Source organism: Tasmannia lanceolata, unplaced genomic scaffold (assembly GCF_043159265.1).
Source record: "Tasmannia lanceolata isolate RefF3 unplaced genomic scaffold, GAP_Taslan_0.1 ptg000012l, whole genome shotgun sequence".
Lineage (NCBI taxonomy): Eukaryota > Viridiplantae > Streptophyta > Magnoliopsida > Canellales > Winteraceae > Tasmannia > Tasmannia lanceolata.
In genome coordinates, this window is record NW_027518689.1 from 34,459,457 (window position 1) to 34,479,824 (window position 20,368).

Sequence of the window (20,368 nt, forward strand, 5' to 3'; positions counted from 1 at the left end):
TCATTGTAAGTTGACAGTGCACACATTTCCCCACTATTTAGATACGTGGGTTTCAGAATCCAAGTTTCAGTTTGAAAGTAGTGAAAAATTTTGGATTTTACAGTGGATGTAGGTCGCAGATGAAGGGTTTAAGTAAGAAATCTCTCCCTCCATCCTAAGATTTCTAAAACCTGGAAACCAGAGCGATCTCCTACCCTCTCGCCGTAAAGAAGGGCGAGAAATCAGAAAACGATGGATGGTCTCCTTCTCTCATCTTCCATCCACAATTTTGAGAAGATTCTAAAATCCACACATCCAAACGGCTTGTTTTAGATTATGACAACTGGAGTTGGGACTCCACAATCACTTGCCATAATCTAAAACAAACAGGGCCTTAAAGCCTCCGCAACGAGTATTGACATTTCATGAGTGCACACATTTAAAGTCTCCCCAAGCAGTCCGTGCCGCTAAACCCCAAGATTGTTGAGAACTAGAAAATGGGTGGCTAAGAAGTATTGATCAAAACCATCTAAGATTCAACGGATAGATTACAATGATTGGAAATTTAACTTTTGGATAGTGAACAATCAGGTGAGCCCATCAAATGAACGGTTTGGATCACATATCTAAAACCGAGAAGAAAAAAAACACGTCACGAGCTACCCTAATTTTTTCTTTACACGCGCGAGTGGCTTTTGCAGCCACGCAAATCAGAAAGCTCTCAAAATTTCAGCCCACAGAGAAGCGACAGTAGAAGAAAAAAGGAAGAAGAAGAAGAGTTTTTTACTTTTGTCACACGCGCGAGTGTCCTTTGCATCCGCGTGTATCAATCGGATCTCGAGATTCAGGCCGAGAGAGAAGCAGAGCCGGAGCCGAGGAAGAAAAACGACGGGGATTTGACGGAAACTTGGCGAAAGGAGACGTTTTGAGACGGCTAGAGTTTTGATCTTTTCCGGTAGGGTTTTCATCTTCTCCGGTAGAGAATCAGACCAAATCTGTCCATTTTATTCTAAGATTTCATCTATAGATTCGCTCATTCGTCAAGCTAGGGTTTTTTCTTCTTCTTTTCCCTTTGCCTGATGAAAGATCTGTTCTTTTTAGGTACTCCTTTCATCTTTTCATCTTTTCCGGTAGTGAATCCGAACAAGTCTGTCCATTTTCTTGTAAGATTTCATTAATTCGCTTCGATTTTATCATTTCTGAAATTTCAGATCCAAATAGCCGGTCGATCTAGGGTTTTCTTCTTTTCTATTGCCTTTTCCCATTTCCTGATCAAAGATCTGCTCTTTTTTAGGCATTCTCTATGCCTTTCTTCTTTTCCTCAGGGTTTTTGATAGAGCCATAGCTTTCTTCGGTCGAGCTAGGGTTTTCAACTTTTTCTATTTCCTTTTGCATTTTCCTGATGAACGATCTGTTCATTTTATTTTGGTATTCGCAATGGCCGTTGAACCATATCATTCTTCTATTCTCTAACTTTTCTGTATGTCTTTTCCCTTTTTTTTTTTGGTTTCTCTCTCGATCTCGATCGAGAATTTTCAAAAAGGCCGATTTTTCTGAGCAAGAAAAGTACTGTTGTGGAGATGAGCTTGAGTTGACTATAATAGTGTCTCAGCAAATAAGATTTTGGGGAATGCGTACTGCATCTTGCCTTTTGGTCATTTCCACTCTCAGTCTGTTAAAATTATGAATAAACTGTTTGAGACAACGAAAGAAAGTAAAGAGAAGGGGTGGAAGTGACCAAAACAAGTGGTGGCAGTTCTAGGTCTCTATTTTTTTTTATTGTATTTAGAAATATAAAGTTCTATGTCATGGGAGAAATGCTATTTTGTTTATCATACCCGTTTAAGTTAATTTAGATTTTCCTGTTTTATTCTTTTTAATTGTTTCTATTTCAATTATATATTTTTTCGCTGCAGATGGTGAAACATTAGAGGATGGCTATGTAATCCTATGAAATTACTGCAAAAAACAACTAGTTAGCATTATATGTTTCTCAGGTTTGTTGTATTTTGTGCTGCTGGAATATGTGAAACAACCAATTACTCCAAAAGCTTAAGCTGTTACAGTTTGTGTTATTTAATCATTTTTATTTCCAACACTCTCCCTCACGTGTGTCCCCTCTTTTTTTTGGATTGGCTGTACACGTGGCTCATGTGGGGGCCCTCTTTTGGGTTGGCTTTACATGCGGATTTTTAATATCATGGGGTGGTTGGGTTTTGAACCCAGGCCGCGAGTCAATAGCTCTGATAACATGTGAAACAACCAATTACTCCAAAAGCTTAAGGGGGGCCATTTGGATACGCAGATTTTAGAATCCTGAATTTCCTCAAAATCCTAGATGGGAGACGAGAAAAGGAGATGGTCCATCGTTTCCATATTTCTCGCCCTTCTTTCCATCTAGTGAGAGAGTAGGAGATCGTCCCTTGTTTCCAGAGGGAGAGATTTCTAAAACCTGAATTTCTTACTTAAAATACAGGATGATGGTTTGCAAAATCTAGAATTTTACACCGTTTTCAAACTAAAACCTGGATTATAAAATCTATGTATCCAAACAGCCCCAAGCTGTTAGAGTTGCCGTTAATCATTTATATTTCAACACAATAAGCTAGACACTGGAAAATCAGTGAAAGTTATTAGATTCAGCACAGGCATGAGATCTTTCTTTCATTTGAATCTGCTATCGGCCCTCTTATTTCATAAATTTCTGCATGTGTAATTTTGTTTCACTTACATATTGATATGATTTTCAGCATCAGATGCAAATACAAGGCATCTAATACAGCCCCCTTTGCAAACCCACGATGCCAATGCGTAAAATACTGCCTGTAAGTATGTAATGTAGAAAAATGTTTATATGCAAATAGGAGTATTGTCACAGCATGTGTCTTATACGAGCAACCTGTTAGCAAGTGGCATGCTTAGTTTACATAGTTTTAATCTTCCTCCCATTCCAAAGAAAACTAAACCCGACCCGACCTGAGATAATTTCTTGGGTAGGGTAGGGTTCTAAAAACCCGACCCGCCTGACCCGAGTTGCAACCCTAATTGCAAGTGTTGCTAACTTAATTGTTGAATATGTGCAAAAACTAACACGGAAATGTATTATGCAGCGTCCTATCATAGCAGTTGATATGGAAAGAACCCACGGTACAGAAGGCGAACCCTGTGTAGGTGGGGACCAATTGAAAGAGAATTCCCCCATTAGGGAATCCACTGCAACTGAAGGAGATGCTAATTTTGATGTTGAACCCGACGCAGGTGGGGACCAAGTGAAAGAGAAATCTCCAATTAGAGAGTCCATTGCAAACGAAGGAGATGCAGATTTAGAGCCATTTGTTGGTATGAAATTTGAATCTGAGGCGGCAGCGTATTTATTCTATAACGAATATGCCAGGCGCCTGGGCTTCGGCATCAGTAAAAAATCCACCCGTCGTTCAAGGACAGATCGAGCATTAATTGCTGGAGAATATGCATGTACACGACATGGTTTTAAAAAGTCTGCTGAAACAAGTAAACCGCGGCCCGCCACAAGGATAGGCTGCAAGGCGATCATGAAGGTGAAAAGGATGGCCTTTGGTAAATGGGTTATAGTTGATCTTATCAAGGAACATAACCATGAACTCGATCCAAAGCGTGCCTTTCGTTCACACAGTTGGAGGACTTCACGGTATCAACAAAGTAAGATTTGCTCCATCTTAGGCAAACAACCTGATGGAAGTAGAAATACAAAATTGACAGAAAAGGACACTGGAAATAATAGTGATGAAGAACAAGGAAAGTTACTTGCAGCTGGAGATGTGGAAGCCATTCATGAGCATTTTATGGATATGCAGCTTTTGAATCCTACCTTCTTTTACGCATTGGAACTAGATGAAGAACAACATTTGAGAAATGTTTTTTGGGCTGATTCCAAGTCTAGGATGGCTTATACTTATTTTGGTGATGTAGTCACTATTGACACATCATATTTGGCAAAAAAGTATCGTATCCCACTTGCTACATTCATGGGAGTGAATCATCATGGGCAGCCTTTGTTGCTTGGATGTGCATTGATTACAGATCAGACAACATCATCATTCATCTGGGTGTTCAAGACATGGCTTAGAGCAATGTCTGGACGGGCCCCATTGGCGATAATTACTGACCAAGATAAGGCCATAAAAGAAGCAATTTTGGAGGTGTTCCCAAACGTTCGTCATCGTTTTTGCCTATGGCATATCCAAAAAAAGATCCATGAAAAATTGGGACATCTATGTAAACCCGATGAGAAGTTTTTGAAGAAATTCAATAAATGCATATATGACTCTACAACGGTTGATGAGTTTGAAAAAAGATGGAGGAAATTGATAGAAAACTTTGACCTTACAAGAGATGAATGGCTTCAAACTTTGTACGAAGATCGTCAACAATGGGTTCTTGCATACTTGAAGGATGCTTTTTTTGCAGGAATGTCTATATCCCAGAGAAACGAAAGCATAGACTCCTTTTTTGATGCATATGTGAGTTCGAATACCACTTTGAAAGAATTCTTAGAACAATACGAGACAGCTTTGCAGAATTTGTCTGAAAAGGAAGCCCAGGCAGATTTCAACATGTTGCAACTAAGGCCATCAATGAAGACTCCATCACCTTTTGAAGCACAAATGGCATCTATCTATACAAGAAATATATTCATGAAATTCCAAGTTGAGGCTTCAGGAATTACTGCCTGTCATACAATAAATATCCAGGAAGAAGGGGCAACTAGAACTTACACAGTGAGGGATTTGGAAGAGAAAAAAGACTACATTGTTGTGTGGAATGGCTTTGAAACAAAAGCTTCTTGTAGTTGCCATTTGTTTGAGTGTAGAGGATTTCTTTGTAGACATGCAATGGTAGTCCTTGTAGCCTCAGGTTTATATGAGATCCCATCTCATTACATTTTGAAACGGTGGACAAAAGATGCAAAGAACAGGCGTGTGTTGGATCAAGGTTCCAGTGAAATACAAGGTGATTGTCGCGAATCTATGATCCAACGTTTCAACGACTTGTGTCAACGGGCTGTTAAATTTGTGGAGGAAGGGTCGTTATCTGACGAGAACTATAGTGTTGCATTGCATGCACTAAAAGAAGCACTAGAAAAAGTTGTAATTGAGAACAACTCAGTTAAGAGACTTTTACAACATCGAATGTTGGCTAGTAATAAAACCAGTGAAGGAAGTCAAGCAGATAGTATGGCTGACATATCAGTTGTGCTTGATGCTCGGCCGGTGAGGACAAAAGGGCACGATAAAGGAATGAAATCTGGATTCGAGAAGAGTGCAACCAAAACAAAGAAATATACATGCAGTCATTGCAAGAAAACTGGTCACAATGTCTCTACCTGCAAGGTGGTTGGTCATACTCCAATGGTCTGACACACTTCTTTCTAATAAAGGGCGATGATATTTTCACCCCCTGCATTATGCATGCACCCCCCTTATAACGTGATTTGACGTCAAAAAGCGTTAAAGTTGCCCACTTTTCACGTCAAATCAAGTTATAAGGGGAGTGTATGCGTAATGCAGGGGGAGTGAAAATATCATCTCCCCTAATAATTGTATTTATTAACTGTTATAATAAAATGTGCTCATTAAATTTTCAAAAAAGAAGAAGAAGTGTTCATTCAGTATGTCATATTTGTTACAGGCACAATTAGATTCAGGAGTAGCAAGTATTGCCAATCAGTATGGCACACAAGGGAGCTTACAACAAATGGTCTGAAACACCCTCATCCTAACTCGGTCTTTTTTTTTTTTTGTTCCTTTTCTTTTGAAAGCTTAAATAGAAGACGAGTATGGGATAATCTCGTTTTGGTCATTGTACGAACTAATTTTACTACCTCCATTTCTTAGACTAGGTTTTCATATTTGTTGCAGGGACAGTTGGACATGGGTGTAATGGATCCTGACTATTCAATGTGGCATGCAAGAGAGCCTTACCAATAGCCAATGAAAAATGTACTACTTTGGTATGCATATGCCTTTTCCTGTTTTCTACCTTAGTTTCCAGTTGGATGTAGCGAATTGGTTGTAACATTCTACTGTTATAAGTTTCCCATAGAAACTGTTGCTTTGCTTGTGTTTTAGTATGTCAGAAGGGCAAGAAAGAACGATTTGTGAATCATGGGGCCTACATCTTAGTGAAAAAATATTTCTTCCCTAGATCAATCAATTAGGCACATTAAAGGTGTTCATTTAGGCATGGTTGTGATATGCAGCAGTTGGGAAAATAGCAGTTCAGCAGAACTTGCGGTGACTTCTAACATGTGTGGCATTTGGCAAAGTTGTTGCCTTCCCCTTCACGTGGCTTCTACTCTAAGTAAGAGGCTAGGAATGTCATTGAAAATGTACTGACTGGAACTTATGAAGCTTTGTAATCTATGAGATGTGAAATTTCCCTTTCAACAGTCTGTTTCTCAAAAATACTAAGACCAGTTGTTGATGTTGTGCAGTAATTTACTTCTCCTCCGTAAAACTGGAGTGCTTCTTCTTGACTTTCCATCATCCTAATTTGCTGTTCTTAGTCAAAGAAATCCCTGTAATGTGCTCACAAGTGTAGTGGTCATTTGATTTTTCTAACTGTCTCAACTCTCAAGTCTATGTCTTTCTCCATATATAATCCTTTTTTCTGTACTGCAAGAGATTTGCTGTCTGCTGGTTTTCATCTCCTCTTAATCTCTTTTTAAATTTCTGGAGTGCTAATGGGATTTTTGTTAGTCATCTTGAGCTCACCAATGAAATCAAGGGCATATTTTGCTGAGTTAGGAACATTCCATGTGGTGTTCTTTTCACTTCTATCCCTATAGAAAAGGTGAGAGGTCCAAGATCCTTCATGTCAAAGTTATCTCCACTAGTGGAGAGGGCGAGCCTTGGCGCAACGGTAAGGTTGCTCCATTGTGACCTGGTGGTCACGGGTTCGAGTCACGGAAACAACCTCTCTGCAAAGCAGGGGTAAGGCTGCGTACATCTAGCCCTCCCCAGACCCCGCAATGGCGCCCTTTTTTGTTTTAATATCCACTAGTGATGATAGTGTCATCTGTATAAAGTAAAACTAGGGCAGTAGCAGCTTTTGTTTTCTTTGTAGATAAAGAATTGTCAGATGCCCATCTTTGTACCCCATGTCCATGGCCTTGTAGAAACACTCAAACCATGCTCTATGTGCGTGCTTCAGTCCATAGATAGCCCTATTTAGTTTGTAGACATACTCTTTATCAGTTGTTGTGTGGAATCCTTGTTGTTCCATGAACTCTTCTTTCAGAGTCCCATGCAAAAAAGATATTTTTCACATCCATTTGATGAAGAGGTCATTCATAAATGTTTGATATGATCTTTACTGTGTCAGCTTTGACAATTGGACTGAATGTCTTATCATAGTTAAGAACGTGCTGTACAAAGCTAATCTTTTGCTACAAGACGATCTTTGTACCTCTCGACGGCTGCATCCTAGTTGTACTTTACCCTGTGTACTCATTTACTGTAAATGACATTTATGTTTGGTGGTCTGGGCACTATCTTCGAAGTGTTGTATTTGTAGGCAGTGGACATTTCCATCCATCTATAATTTGATTTTGCTTCATAAAGGCAAATTGTTCATTAATTTTCTAGATTTCATTTGTTAATATTTGATGAGATTACTGTTCCTTTGTATTTCTGGATACATAAATTTTAGTGTATAGCTGCATGAGTTTTCTGTCTTTAGTAGGCGTGCAACTTGGGTCGGGCTCAACCCGATTTTGGCTTGGGTTGGGTTGGGTTGGGTTAGAGTTGGGAAAAGCCAACCCAATTTAATTTCATGTTGTTAGGGTTGAGGCCTTGGCAACTGACCTGACCCGAACCCGACCTCCATCCTCTAATTTTGTCTTGATTTTCTTTGGGTGGTTGTATATCTTCTCTTTGGCCCTAGGTGAACCTGAACCCAACCCGACCCAATTTCGGGTTTAGATGGGTTGCGTTAGGGTTGAGAGATTTAGAGGCGGGTTGGGTTAGGGTTGACCATCCTCAACCCAAGGCTCGGGTTGGGTTAGGGTTGAGGGAATGCTATCTTGCGTTGGGTTAGGGTTCAGGCCAACCCGTTCCAACCTGGCCCGAGTTGCACCCCTAGTCTTTAGGCAAAGCTTCAAAGTTAGTATCATTACCATCAGCAAGCTTCTGCTACTGCTGAGCACTTTTAGCTGTGGTGGGCTGCTAATGGGCTCCATCATGGGTTGTGACATAATGTATTGAGGATTGCTCGAGGAATGTAATTCTGGTTGCAAAGCTAGTGGCAGGTGTGAAGATCAGGTTGTTGAGTGAATGACTTTGCCCTCGTAATCTAAGGTAGGCTGGTAGATCATAAGAGAGGGTTCATAAAAAATTATGCGCCTAAAAATTAATTTTTTTCTAGATTGTATTGAATAAGACATGCATATTTTCTACCAATCTCCTACATGCTCTAGTGGTAGAGGCAGTAAGTACTCTTGCCATGAGGTGTAGGGTTCAAGATTGGTACAGGAACAGATGAAAGCCCTTCAAAAAAAAGGACATGCATCTTTTGCGATCATTGATGTATCCTACCATTATACATGTGATAGTCTTGGGAGAAGTCTTCCTATGCATTTTGGATGGAATATGCATGTAACATGTACATCCAAAGGGATGCAAATCAAAGTAATTTGGGGGGATGCCAAAAGCTAGTTGAAATGGCCATCCATAATCAAGGATCAGTGATGGAAGGTGATTGATGATATGCGCAAGATGTCAAATCTAGTTGAAATAGCGATCCATAATTAAGGATCGGTGATGGAATGTGAATTTGTGATTGATGATGTGCGCAAATGTGTGAAATGCTTTGGTCGATCAATGTTTTGGCAACCATTGTAAAAGCACAAGGAGAGACTAGATTGGTGTGCTGGTGTTTTGCAACCCCATTTTACTAGTGTCTTTGGACAAGAGAACTGTTACTTATGCCTTTTTAAGATAATTACAAGTGAAATTTGTGTGATGTACATTGCTCATCACCACCACTCCCTAAAACTTACAATGCGAGTGTCAGGATGTTGTTGGATGAATGCAGAGAATATGCAAAATATTCTAAATACATTAGTTTTATTTTAAAGAATTTTTTTTTGTGAGTCTAGTGAAATCATCAACAAAGATAACATATCAGCGATATCCATAGAAAGAAGGAATAGGGACACAACCACAATCATCGGAATTAATTGATTCTGAATAATAAGATGAAGTATTTTTATTAATATAAATAAATGGTGGTTGTCTGTGCTTTCGAAGCCGTCAACTAGAGCAAACACAAGCTTTCAGAGCATTATTACCTATGAACTATGGACATGGACATGAGTGTCACGTGTCGACATAGACACAGAGTGTCAGATACCGCAAACTCCCAAAATTTATTAACGGGGACACGGCTAAAATAGAAAGTACATATAATCATTATTTGTAGACATGGATTCATTTGCCTAGTTTCGACACGGATACGAGGTTTCTGACATGGCAACTTGATGTAGGACAATACCTAATTTAGGAAAATCCTACACTCCTAATGGGATTAAGACTTTAGGATTGTTTAGGGCTTACACGGAAAACTAAAAGAACATTTAACAATCTAGGACTGAGTTAACACCTAATTGATCTATGGGCAGCAGCAATAATGAGACTTAAATAGCATAAATAATTGTAAAGATTGTAATTAAGCATGAACTAAACCTTATACAAATCAATCAAAGCGATAAGGATTCGTAAGATGAATTGATAATAGAAGGATTAGTCCGAAACTAGGCCTACACATGCAACCAATTAAAAGAACTAAAAGATAATGTAAGACCTATCAATTAGATGTAACAAAAGCACGAGAAATTAATAATAATCAATGAAGAAAAACAAAAAAAAATGTCCAAGAGTAGAAACTGGGTCAAGTAGGTAAAAGAAAGGTAATTCTAAGGTTTAATGGTATGTTTAGGCTATGGATCCTTAAAAAGGGTTTCCGGGATTGAAAAGGGTAAGAACTTGCAATAGGGTTCAACAAGGTTTGAAAGTTGAGATTCTTGTGAGTTTTAGTGAGGTTTAATCACTAAAACAGTCCCTCAAAATCTCAAAACAAGATCTTGAAGAACAAGAGAGATCTATGGATTTTGGGTTTTTCTAGTTTTAGAGTTCAAAAACAAAGAAAACAAAAAATCTATTTTACTAACCTTATTTGTGCTGATTTGATTGAAGAAATAAAAGAGAATAATAGGTGAGAGGAGATGAGAGAAGATGGTTCCAAACCACAAGAAGAAGAGAAGAAAAAAGCCCAAATTTCTGGCTTCAAGCAAAACATCAATTCTATTCAATATTCAAAAAGTCCCTTACATTGCTTTCATAAGATGTATTTATAAGAAAAGAGACCCCTAGAAGATAACTTAAAACCTAAGCAACTAATCTCAAACATTCATCTAATTCAAAGTAAACTAAATAAAGTTAAAAACTTACCAAAATAGTAATCCCGTAATAGACCTATACCACTTCCTAAAAACACTCATAACTTATTCAAAACACATCCAAATCACGTGATCTTGGGCTCATTAGATAGGTAATTGAAAAACCTATCTGATAATACTAATAACACGTCAAACGGATGAGATTATGCCTAAAAAGTAAGCTACAAATAAAATGACGAAAATAGAAAGTAAATAATAAAAAAAAGATGTCCATGTCTGTGGCCATGCTAGAGTCTCCGCCATCAGTCTCGTCCACGTCTGCGCTTGTAAACCTTGAATCCACGCCCATTGTTGATGTCCCCATCACAACCCCTAAAAATCTAGAAATAGTGTCACACTCATACACATAAATACATATAAAGTTACTGATAATTCTATCGTTACATTTAAAAGTGTCTAAAGGAGTGTCGACACGTGTGGACATGGGTGTCGTGTCCGACACGAAACTACACGTTTGTCGGCAATAAATTCTAAGTGTCGGCTAAACCATAGATTATTACTGGTGCTAGAGATATACTGGCTATAAAAGATATTGAGAATACTAAAGTTGTTATGACTGAGGTGCTGGTGCCAAATCGAAAGAGAGATAGACTGTGTAGCTGGTGTAGAAGCTTGGTTGTCCAGGCTGGATAAGATGTATACGTGGTGTAGGACTGCTATGGGAGGAAACTCTAATTGAAAATTTTAGGATCTGAACTTAGGGGATAACTGGCCATGGACAATAAATTGAGAAAATGACTAGGTTCAGTTTTAATAAGGTTTAAGAAACTATGGTTCAAAGTGGACTGATTGAGATTAATAAGATAATTTATTGGATTGGGATAATCTAAGTAGCAGTCAAAAATTTGTATCCATTTTTCATGATATTATCCATGGATCGGATATATCATGGCCAATTCCTCAGAAAAAATGGTGGGCGATTCTTCCACAATGGAATCTGATAAGTGAGATTTCGAGTAAGTGTTTACAGAAATCTGTTCGGAAACAGAGCTCTTTTATCACGGAATTAGACCTGCTATTAACGTCGACTTATCTGTCAGTCGCGTTGCGAAGAGAGATCGAAGACGAAGATTTTCTGACAATTGTGACGATAAGGGCGGGCACTGGATGGAAAAGACAGAGAAGGGAACAACCCCCCTCCCCTATTAATAAGGGAAACAATTACTGATTCTTTAGCGATGTAAAGCTATCACTTTTCAGTTGTCAATTTCTTTTATCAAAGTCAAGTTTGTAGAATTATCACTCATTTTGTACCCTGGAATGGAAGAACAAATCTAACTATCCGGATCTAAAGAGAGAAAGTAAAACTTAAAGACTGCATGGATGGGAAGTGTGGATATTTCATAATAAAGAGAAAAAATCAGGTTTTTAGCTGATTGTAGGGTTTGAAAAGGATGCCAAATAGGTCTTAGACGGGGCAAAATAAATGACTGTCCTAGATGATTATGAGGATACAAAACTAAAGATCTAAGGGAATGGTTATGCATGAAAGAAAGAATTCAGGATTTGAAGCAAAAATGAAGCAACTAACTAGAAACAGATCTAAATGCCGCTGATAAATTGGATCAATGATGTGATCCGACCTTGGATCTTCTCATTTTAGTTGTTAGTTTTGCTCATTTTACTTGTTATTTTGTTTACATTGAGGACCTATTACTATTTTTGCACCACACCAACATGACCTATAGTGTCACACCTCACCGAAGGAAATCAAGGCCTCACACCTCGGAAACAGACATCACTTCCTTGTTATCATGGAGGTGCAAAAAAATAAAAAATAAATAACTGTTTATTTATTTATGCGAACATGAAGTCGATGGCCCTAGGCCTTATAATATATAGAGATGGTCCGTGACTTCCCTAAGAAACTCCTAAATAACTTGCTAAAAAGAATCCCATACAAACAAACTTCTAAATTACTCTACTAAGAGTCTGAAGTAAACAATTCATCTAAAAAGCCAGTCAGAATTAAGCAACCTCCTAAAAGAAATAATCCCAATATAGAAACAAATAAAACTTTCCTAATAGGGACTCTCCAGTTAAATTAAAAACTAACTAAATAAAAAAAATCTCCTCCATGTGGACCCAAGATGATGTGGCAACTCAAAGTGATGCAAGAAGTCACTCATGACTGTTTGACTAAAGTCAACCCAGTCTAAATTGTGGTGTGGGTGGCCACTTCTCGAGCTTTGCTTTCCTCTTGTTCTTGATATCCCATCATGTCTCCCTCGCTTAGAAGAAGTAGACCATGTTGTGTGAAAGGTCGGATTCGACTTCACTGTAGTTTTGGGCTCTTGGAATAGACCCCATAAGTAGCATCGTGCATTGAATTCTTGATATTCTTAGGGCAGCAACAGTGAGGAATACATCAAGGGTTCGATCTTCCTGATGACTGCTTTCAATGCCATGCCATACTGTTAAGTTCACTTAACAATATACTATACTTCATGAGTTCATGGCATCTTGCTCATTTCCGGCAAAGAAATAAAGCTCAATATTATCTTCAGTAGGGTCAGAGTGTTGGAAGAGCATTGGCCACATTTGATCTCTTGTTAAGTTCACTTAACAATATACTATGTGTCATGACATCTTGTTCGTTTCCGGCAAAGAAATAAAGCTCAAACTTAGACATTTGATCTCTGCTGAGCTGGCACACATGCACAAACTTAGACATCACATTTGTGCCTTGACACACTTTGGAGCACCCTCCGTTAGATAATTGTGTTTGCAACATTCCATATGTTTCTCTACTAGTGTTGAAATACACCCTCTCCAAATAAGGTTAATTATCGAACGTAGAGATAGGGTACACTTTGTCTCTCCTCTATGCTCTCAAGTGCATATTGGCTCATCCAGTTCAACCCATCTCTCACATATTCAACTCCTCTGCACGAACCTCCACCATTATGGACTGCATCTTACCTCGTCGCAGATCCTAGATGATTTTCTAGGTTATCCAATTGATTTGCCATCTTCAATAGAAGTGCATCATTTTGGGCTTCGATTAATCCTCCCATGAAAACCCTACTGCCACACAAAGACATCCCAAACCAAAGCACTCACACCAAATTGATGTAGGACCACTATGGGTAGAAAATATAATCGAAAATTTCAGGGTCTTAACCTAGGATAGACTGTCGTGATCAACAAATTGAACAAATGTCTAGGTTCACTAGGGGACCCTTTTGTGACCGCTAGAAGAATTCCTGTCCAGATAGAGCTCATCAAATTGATCTCTTGTTGTTGTTGTTTTCGAGTGGAGAGGAAAGGGGATCTAGGGCCCACTGTAGGGTTTTCAAATGAGGTAATGTGGATTTTAGAATTTGTGAATGGAGAGAAATAGAGGGCAAGCCTTGGCGCAACGGTAAGGTTGCTCCATTGTGACCTGGTGATCACGGGTTCAAGTCACAGAAACAGCCTCTCTGCGAAGCAGGGGTAAGGCTGCGTACATCTAGCCCTCCCTAGACCCCACAATGGTGGGAGCCTCGTGCACTGGGCCGCCCTGAATGGAGAGAAATAGGTCAAGGTTTTGCAAATGGTGATGAGATCTAGGGTTTCTTAATGGAGAAGATTTTATTTGGGGCTTTTGAGTGAAAGAAATAAAAGAGTCTAGGGTTTTAGAAGAGAATATATGAAAAATGGAGGGGGACAAGTCTTAATGGACTAATTGTATTTGATCATATCAAAATGTTTGAGGAACATATGTGCGTGTATACATGGAAATGATATTTTTACTGTTTTTTTGTCCATTCCACCCTCTTTGATTTTTTTATTTTGTTTTCTTTGCAAGAAATTTTTTTATTGGAAAACCTTTTCCTCTAGAAATTCAGCACTGATTTTACATTAGGGTGGGCCCCAACATTTTACACCTCATGTTACTTCATCTTATTGATGGGATGGGGCCACCGTTTTACACCTCATGTTTTTATGGGGTGGGGCCCACCATTTACACCCATGATTCCTTGGTGATTGCATAGTTCAATATTATACTGGTAAGTTTTCATTTAAGTAGTTTTCTGTTCTGAAATTGGCCCTTGATTATGTCAAATCTCATCTGAACTGCAACTGGTGATGGGTTTACCTAGATCCCTCATGCAGGTGTTTATTCTGTTCTGAAACTGACCCAATTTGAATACTTTAACATTCAAGTGATGTTGGAAATTTTGTTCTGAGTGCATGAGCGATAGTTCTGAAATTTTGATTGGTGTAGCCGTGTAGGACATGTAAGGATTATATAAAGATATATAAATGACTCGCACCAAAGCAGTGAAAGAAACTACTCTCTGTACTTCCAATGAATGATAAGATCCTCATTTAAAGGCTTACGACTTGGATCTTTTATTCCATGCAGGTTTGAGCTCTATTGCGATCCTCAGGATCTCCAATCCCAATCCCCCTTTCTTCCCCACGCTCTCTTAAACCACATTCTTTCTTCCAAAAAAAAACTATAGCTTGTACATAGCAACACGTTTCTAAATTATTCCTCTTGATTTATAGTTAATTCTCTATTGTAATTGATCTTATATCCTTTTAAAAGTATACAGTTATGTTTAGGTCTTTTGAGATGCTTTTATGAAGGGCTTCAAGTACCTATATATGTGGGAGAGCACCGAGCAAACATGTTACTCATTCCTTTTCTCCTCCTTGAAACTTTTGATGATTATGTGTAGTCTAAAACGAGCAAATACTTTCTGAGAGAATTTTTTTCGTGCTGTTTCTCCTCGGAACATTTGACAATCAATTTCATTATATAGAATATGTTTCAAATCAGACATTAGTTAGATTTTACTTGAGTTCCTTTGTTTGGGGGCAGAGATTGCCCCTCCTGTAATGATACTCTATGAACAACCATATTGGCCAATAAATCAGTTATATCACTGGCCTGCTTTAATGTACGAGTAAAAACGAATCCTGTTTCCCTGAATAAGTTTGCTAGTTCATTGGCGATCCTTCCCAAGCATCATTGCTCATAATTTCTTTGCATACTGCACAATTACATTCTGAGAATTGCCTTCCACCACCAAATGACCATCAAAATGTGAAATATATATCTGTAATCCAGTTAATAAAGCCCATGCTAACACCTCGTTAGAGTTCGCGATGCCATTGGGTCCAAAAAACTTCCATACGGTTGTACCCGTGCTGTCTCTGAAAAAATCGCCCACACCAGCTGGGATCGGGTTCCCTAAAGTGTAGCCCTCTAAATCCAGTTTATTATTCAAGAATAGTTCATGTTTATTTCTTCTTTGAGATTTTCAACAGCAAATAATTTGCTTAATCTGGATTTTGGTTTTTACTCTAAATTCAGGTTCCCTCTTTCCAGGGACATGGATGAGCAAGGTTATCTGTGACAATAAGCAAAATGTGATGTTGAAAGAGGGATGCAAGGTTCATTCTCGAGACCAATAGTGACTTTGTGGATTTCTCTTTGTGCAGTGGCTCATGTAAGCTTCCAAATCTTATGTATCATATTCGCTGATGGGCAGAATTAGTTGCTAGCTACAACTGATCTTTTTAAACTGTTTAGTTTTTATTTAATGTGAGAAAGACATCAATGCTCCCAAATTTGTGAGGTGGATAAGTTTTGAAATTCATATTTTGTGCCTCTGTTGACTTGGGTTGAATGACGGAGATGAATTTTTCCCCCCTTTCTATCTTTGTTTTTAATCCTTAAGATGATCATCTTTTAATCAATTTTGTTCAAATAAATTCCACCTGATGATTTTTTATGGTGTGATTCCTTGTTTAATATAACGTCTGGATGTTTTTCATATCTTTCAATTGATTCAAGTATTGCCATCTATGCTGATTAAGGGACCATATGCTACTTGTCTTATTGGGTTTTTTAGGCTAGATAATTTTGGATTTGAGAATAGATTTGGAGGCCAAAATTGTTTAGGCCCTGTTTGTGTTAGATTTTTTAAATCAATTTTGAGTCCAAAGCTTATTATTGGATTCCAAATTGTGTTCAATTTTGAGACCCACAGTCAGTTTTGGACTCAAAATCGATTTTTAAAATCTAAAACAAACAGGGCCTTAGTAGACTCAAAATTGCATTTAGGAACTGTTTGTTTTGGATTTTGAGTCCAAAACTGATTTCTGGGCTCACGATTGTGTTGAGTCCAATAATCAGTTTTGGTCCTTTTGGACTTGAAATCGATTCTCTAAGTCCAAAGCAAACAGCGATCCTCCCCCCACCCACAACACACACATGCGGGGTGGGGATTCCCCGATTTGAGCGGGGACAAGGGACGGGGATTTAAAAAAATTCCCTGCAGCGGGGACGGGGATAGATTTGCCTCCGTCCCGTTCAATATCCAATCATTAATTTATTTTATTATTTTCAAGTGTTTTACTATTTTTTGTGAGAACTAGGAATATATTTCTTATAGGCTAGTGATATTAGCACTACCATATTTTGATAAGTGCACAAATACAGCTTGTCTTTTCTTCGTATATTAGTATTAACATTTAGCAACTGTTCAAAAATTAAAAGACAACATGAGATAGCCGAAAATATCAAAACATGGGAGTGCCAACATCAATTTCAGGGCAGGGATGAGGAGGGGATTTTGTCCCCGTAGGGTGCGGGGTGGGGAGGGGATGGGGATTAGATATTCCCCACGGGGAGGGGGTGGGGATTCCCCGCCCTCCCCGCAGTGGGGAGGGGACGGGGACGAGAAAAATTCCTGCAGAGGGGAAGGGGACGGGGGATGCAACATTCGGCCCCGCCCCCGCGCCGCCCCGTTGCCAGCCCTATATCTGGATGCCATGGAATGAATGTTGTTACTTGCGTTTCGGTCTATCATTCACATTCAACCCAGTTGTTATACTAATGAGTGTTCGCAGTTCTCTTGATGCCTATCTCTCAGCATTGGCTTATTTGTCAATGAGACGTCAAGAAATTTTTCCTTCATCGTGTTCTTCACATGGAAGTATACCTGTAACAGCACATGAGTTTGTTGATTCTGCTAACCCCTCTCACGTATGCCGCCTATATCTTGCTTCAGGCACCTCAGGCCTGTTTTCAATGGTTTAGCCATTTCTTCATTCAGGTTGGATTTTATCATAGCTTGGTTGATGGCTCTAGCTCATGTTTCACTCTTCCTAAACGGTAAGAGTTCTACCTTAACTCTCTTTCTTTATATCTCGACTTGGAATGGAGTTTGCTATGACTAAATTAGGGGACCTTCATTTCTTTCGTGGCATTGATACTGTTCACTCATCTTTCAGCTTCACACTCGAAGACATGTATATTTTAAATCTCCTGTGTCACGCCAGCACGTTTAAATTCAAACCTTACCCTACTTTTATTGCATATGGATAAAAAGATGTCCTTACATGATTCCTCTCTCTAATCCATCTGACTTATCACAGCATTGTTGGAGCTCTACAATATCTCTTTCATGGTCAAACTTGTCAATCCAATGGCTAAGTTGGGTTCTGGACTTCAACTTAGATCAAGTTATATTTCTTCTGACTTCCTATTCGGATGTGGGTTGGGCCCTGTGTCCACTAGGTTAAGATTATGTCTCTTCTTAACACTACTTACTGCTCCACCACTAGGTTTTGCACTTTAGGTCCAAACCTTAACTCTTAGGAGGTCAAAGAAACGATCAACAGTGTCCCAGTTAAGTGCCAAAATTCAATATAAGCTGATCAACGTCACAGCTGAGATGGTCTGGGCTTTCATATCATCTTAAAGATCTACGAATGCCTGTTCACTTTCCTCTCTTACTACACTCTGAGAACTGCAATACATAGGAGGGCCGACCTACTTCTCTATGCTTGTACTAACCATATTGATGTTGATTATCAATTTATTCATAAGTTAGTTGTCAATGGTAAACTTATTGTTGAGTTTGTCCGATCTTCAGCTCAACTTGTCATCATCTTCACCAAATGCTGGAAAAAATATCACCCAATATGAGGCCTCTAAAGAAAAGTTCTCCAGTATAAAACTCCTTGAAGGTTGATCTCAAGTGGCCCTCATCACTTGTAAGCTTGCAAGTCTCACACGATCATCTATGGCAGTCAAGGCTATTGCTCTGTTTCGGACACAAACAAACAGTTGAACACTCATGCGTACTGTTAGTGAAGGAATTTTCCTAGTCCCCAAAACTAAAAGAAGAATAAGTTCGATTCCTCATACTTGATATTTACCATAGCCATTTGCATCTCGTGGTAAAGCGATTTTGGATCATTTAGTTTCAGGGTGCATTTGGATTGTCAGAGTCGGGAATCAGAATCAGCATCACATTTCATTCCTATTGTAATTCCTCTGTAAACAGAATGACAATTCCAATTATAGTATTTAGGTAAGAACTGGAATTCATCGAGTGAATCAGTTGTGATTCTGATTCTACCACCTTGTAGTAGTTTTGAGTTTGTTTTCAGTTTCATTGAACTAGCTTGATTTGTCTGCGAGTGCACTTTGAAGTTCTTACACAACATCATCCTTTGCTATTGAAGCTGAAAAAAAGGTTCCACATAAGCTCTAGAAGGCACAATACTTTCAGAGGCTCTGTGTAATGCTCTCAATAGCAAAGCCTTTTGTCAATTCCCCCATTTGCATTGCCATTTTCTCCTCCCCAGCTCTATCTCCTAATTGCAGTTCATCTAGACATGACTCCAGCATGGATGAATTCATAACAGTATGTACAGAATCAGCTACCAGAGAAATTAGTCGTATTTTCATCCACACTTTTACGAGGTTTGTCTGATGGGGTCCAGAAAAACCGCATATGTTTTGGATCTAACGACGCTGATGTACAAGAAACCTCATCCATAGGCTCTGATGGAATGTAAGGCCTGATTTTCTCCATCCCCATATATTTCTGACTTGGGCTTATGTATACCCGGGATTAAGTCCACTCTTCATTCCTTTTGAATAATACAAACCAATTGCCCGAATTGGTTGAATCAGAAATGCAAAGCCAATTCTGATTCCTGATTCTGGAAATCCAAAAGGTGTGTTTGGATTACCGGAATCAGGCAATAGACTTGGCCTCTTATTTTTAGGGAGATGTTTTTTTCGCGGGAAATGATTTCAACACAACTATGTTTTGATACAAGACGCTCATGTTTCTTGTCTTTTAGTATTTAAAGAGCTGTAAAAGGGATTTTATGGTTCCCAAAAGCACTTAAGTGACAATTAGATACTAAAAGACAAGAAACATGAGCAGCTGTATCAAAACATAGTTGTGCTGAAATCATTTCCCTTTTTCTGAACCTACTATAGGATTATGTGCTACCCCCCCCCCCCCCCCCCCCCAACGGAATTTTGGACAGACTAATGCTTTTGGCGTCAAATCACATTAACAAGGGGGCGCATTATTGTTTTGTTGAGGGTGGCAGGGTGGGGGTGGCGGGGGAGGGCAGAAAAATCACTGCCCTTCCCTGAAAGCTGTCATAAAAAGGAAAAGATCACCTTAAAAGGGGGCGCATAATCTTTGAGTGAGGTTAGGGGGGAGGGCGGAAAAATCACCGCCCATCCTTAAAAGCTATCATCAAAAGGAAAAGAAAAGGTGGATTTGTGCGTGCAAATAATAAAACATGTTAGTGCCAATATAAGTAGCCAATTTTTTGTTTTAATTTATTTTAATATTTCATTGACAGAAGAATTGGAACAGGATTCCGGCAAGGAAAATGACATTAGCTCCCTTTTCTTCCCTGGGCCACCCCCTTCTAGTGTAAAAACTATAAATAATAGTCACAAATACACTAGAGTGGATGCCCCATAGACGAAAAGGGTGGAGTATATCACTTTCCCATCAGCAATACAAACAGAACTGGAAATACTCAAAAAGTTCTGCTTAGAAAACTCCAGTGCATATTCGTTAGGAAAAACACAGCCTTCATATCTGCACCTGTCCTTTAAATCAATAGCCTCCT

The 20,368-nt window shown here is 38.9% G+C and overlaps 1 protein-coding gene across 12 annotated transcripts; it reads left to right on the forward strand.

Annotated features, from left to right (window-relative positions):
- The first annotated feature begins 480 nt into the window (after positions 1–480).
- Positions 481–18,904, forward strand: LOC143887943 (protein FAR-RED IMPAIRED RESPONSE 1-like). 12 transcript variants are annotated; one of them, XR_013254448.1, is made up of 9 exons: positions 484–934; positions 1,896–1,976; positions 2,730–2,804; positions 3,090–5,369; positions 5,647–5,715; positions 5,877–5,968; positions 15,798–15,918; positions 17,485–17,588; positions 18,352–18,904. XR_013254448.1 is itself a non-coding variant. In XM_077392192.1 (8 exons), the coding sequence occupies exons 3-7, from the start codon at positions 2,781–2,783 to the stop codon at positions 5,943–5,945; spliced, it is 2,355 nt and encodes a 784-aa protein (XP_077248307.1). In that variant the 5' UTR covers positions 481–934; positions 1,896–1,976; positions 2,730–2,780; the 3' UTR covers positions 5,946–5,968; positions 15,783–16,183. The 12 variants fall into 12 exon arrangements, 7 of the variants coding, with proteins under 7 accessions (XP_077248307.1, XP_077248304.1, XP_077248305.1 ...); XR_013254445.1 differs by having other exon boundaries at positions 485–934; positions 15,783–15,918; XR_013254446.1 differs by having other exon boundaries at positions 485–934; positions 15,783–15,918; positions 17,530–17,588.
- Positions 18,905–20,368: the final 1,464 nt, after the last annotated feature.

Excerpts from the sequence above, each read along its gene's own strand:
- LOC143887943 (XM_077392189.1), top strand. The coding sequence starts at position 2,781 with ATGCCAATGCGTAAAATACTGCCT. Across the intron at positions 2,805-3,089 it reads CAATGCGTAAAATACTGCCT|CGTCCTATCATAGCAGTTGA; the intron begins GTAAGTATGTAA and ends TGTATTATGCAG. Across the intron at positions 5,370-5,646 it reads TGGTTGGTCATACTCCAATG|GCACAATTAGATTCAGGAGT; the intron begins GTCTGACACACT and ends TATTTGTTACAG.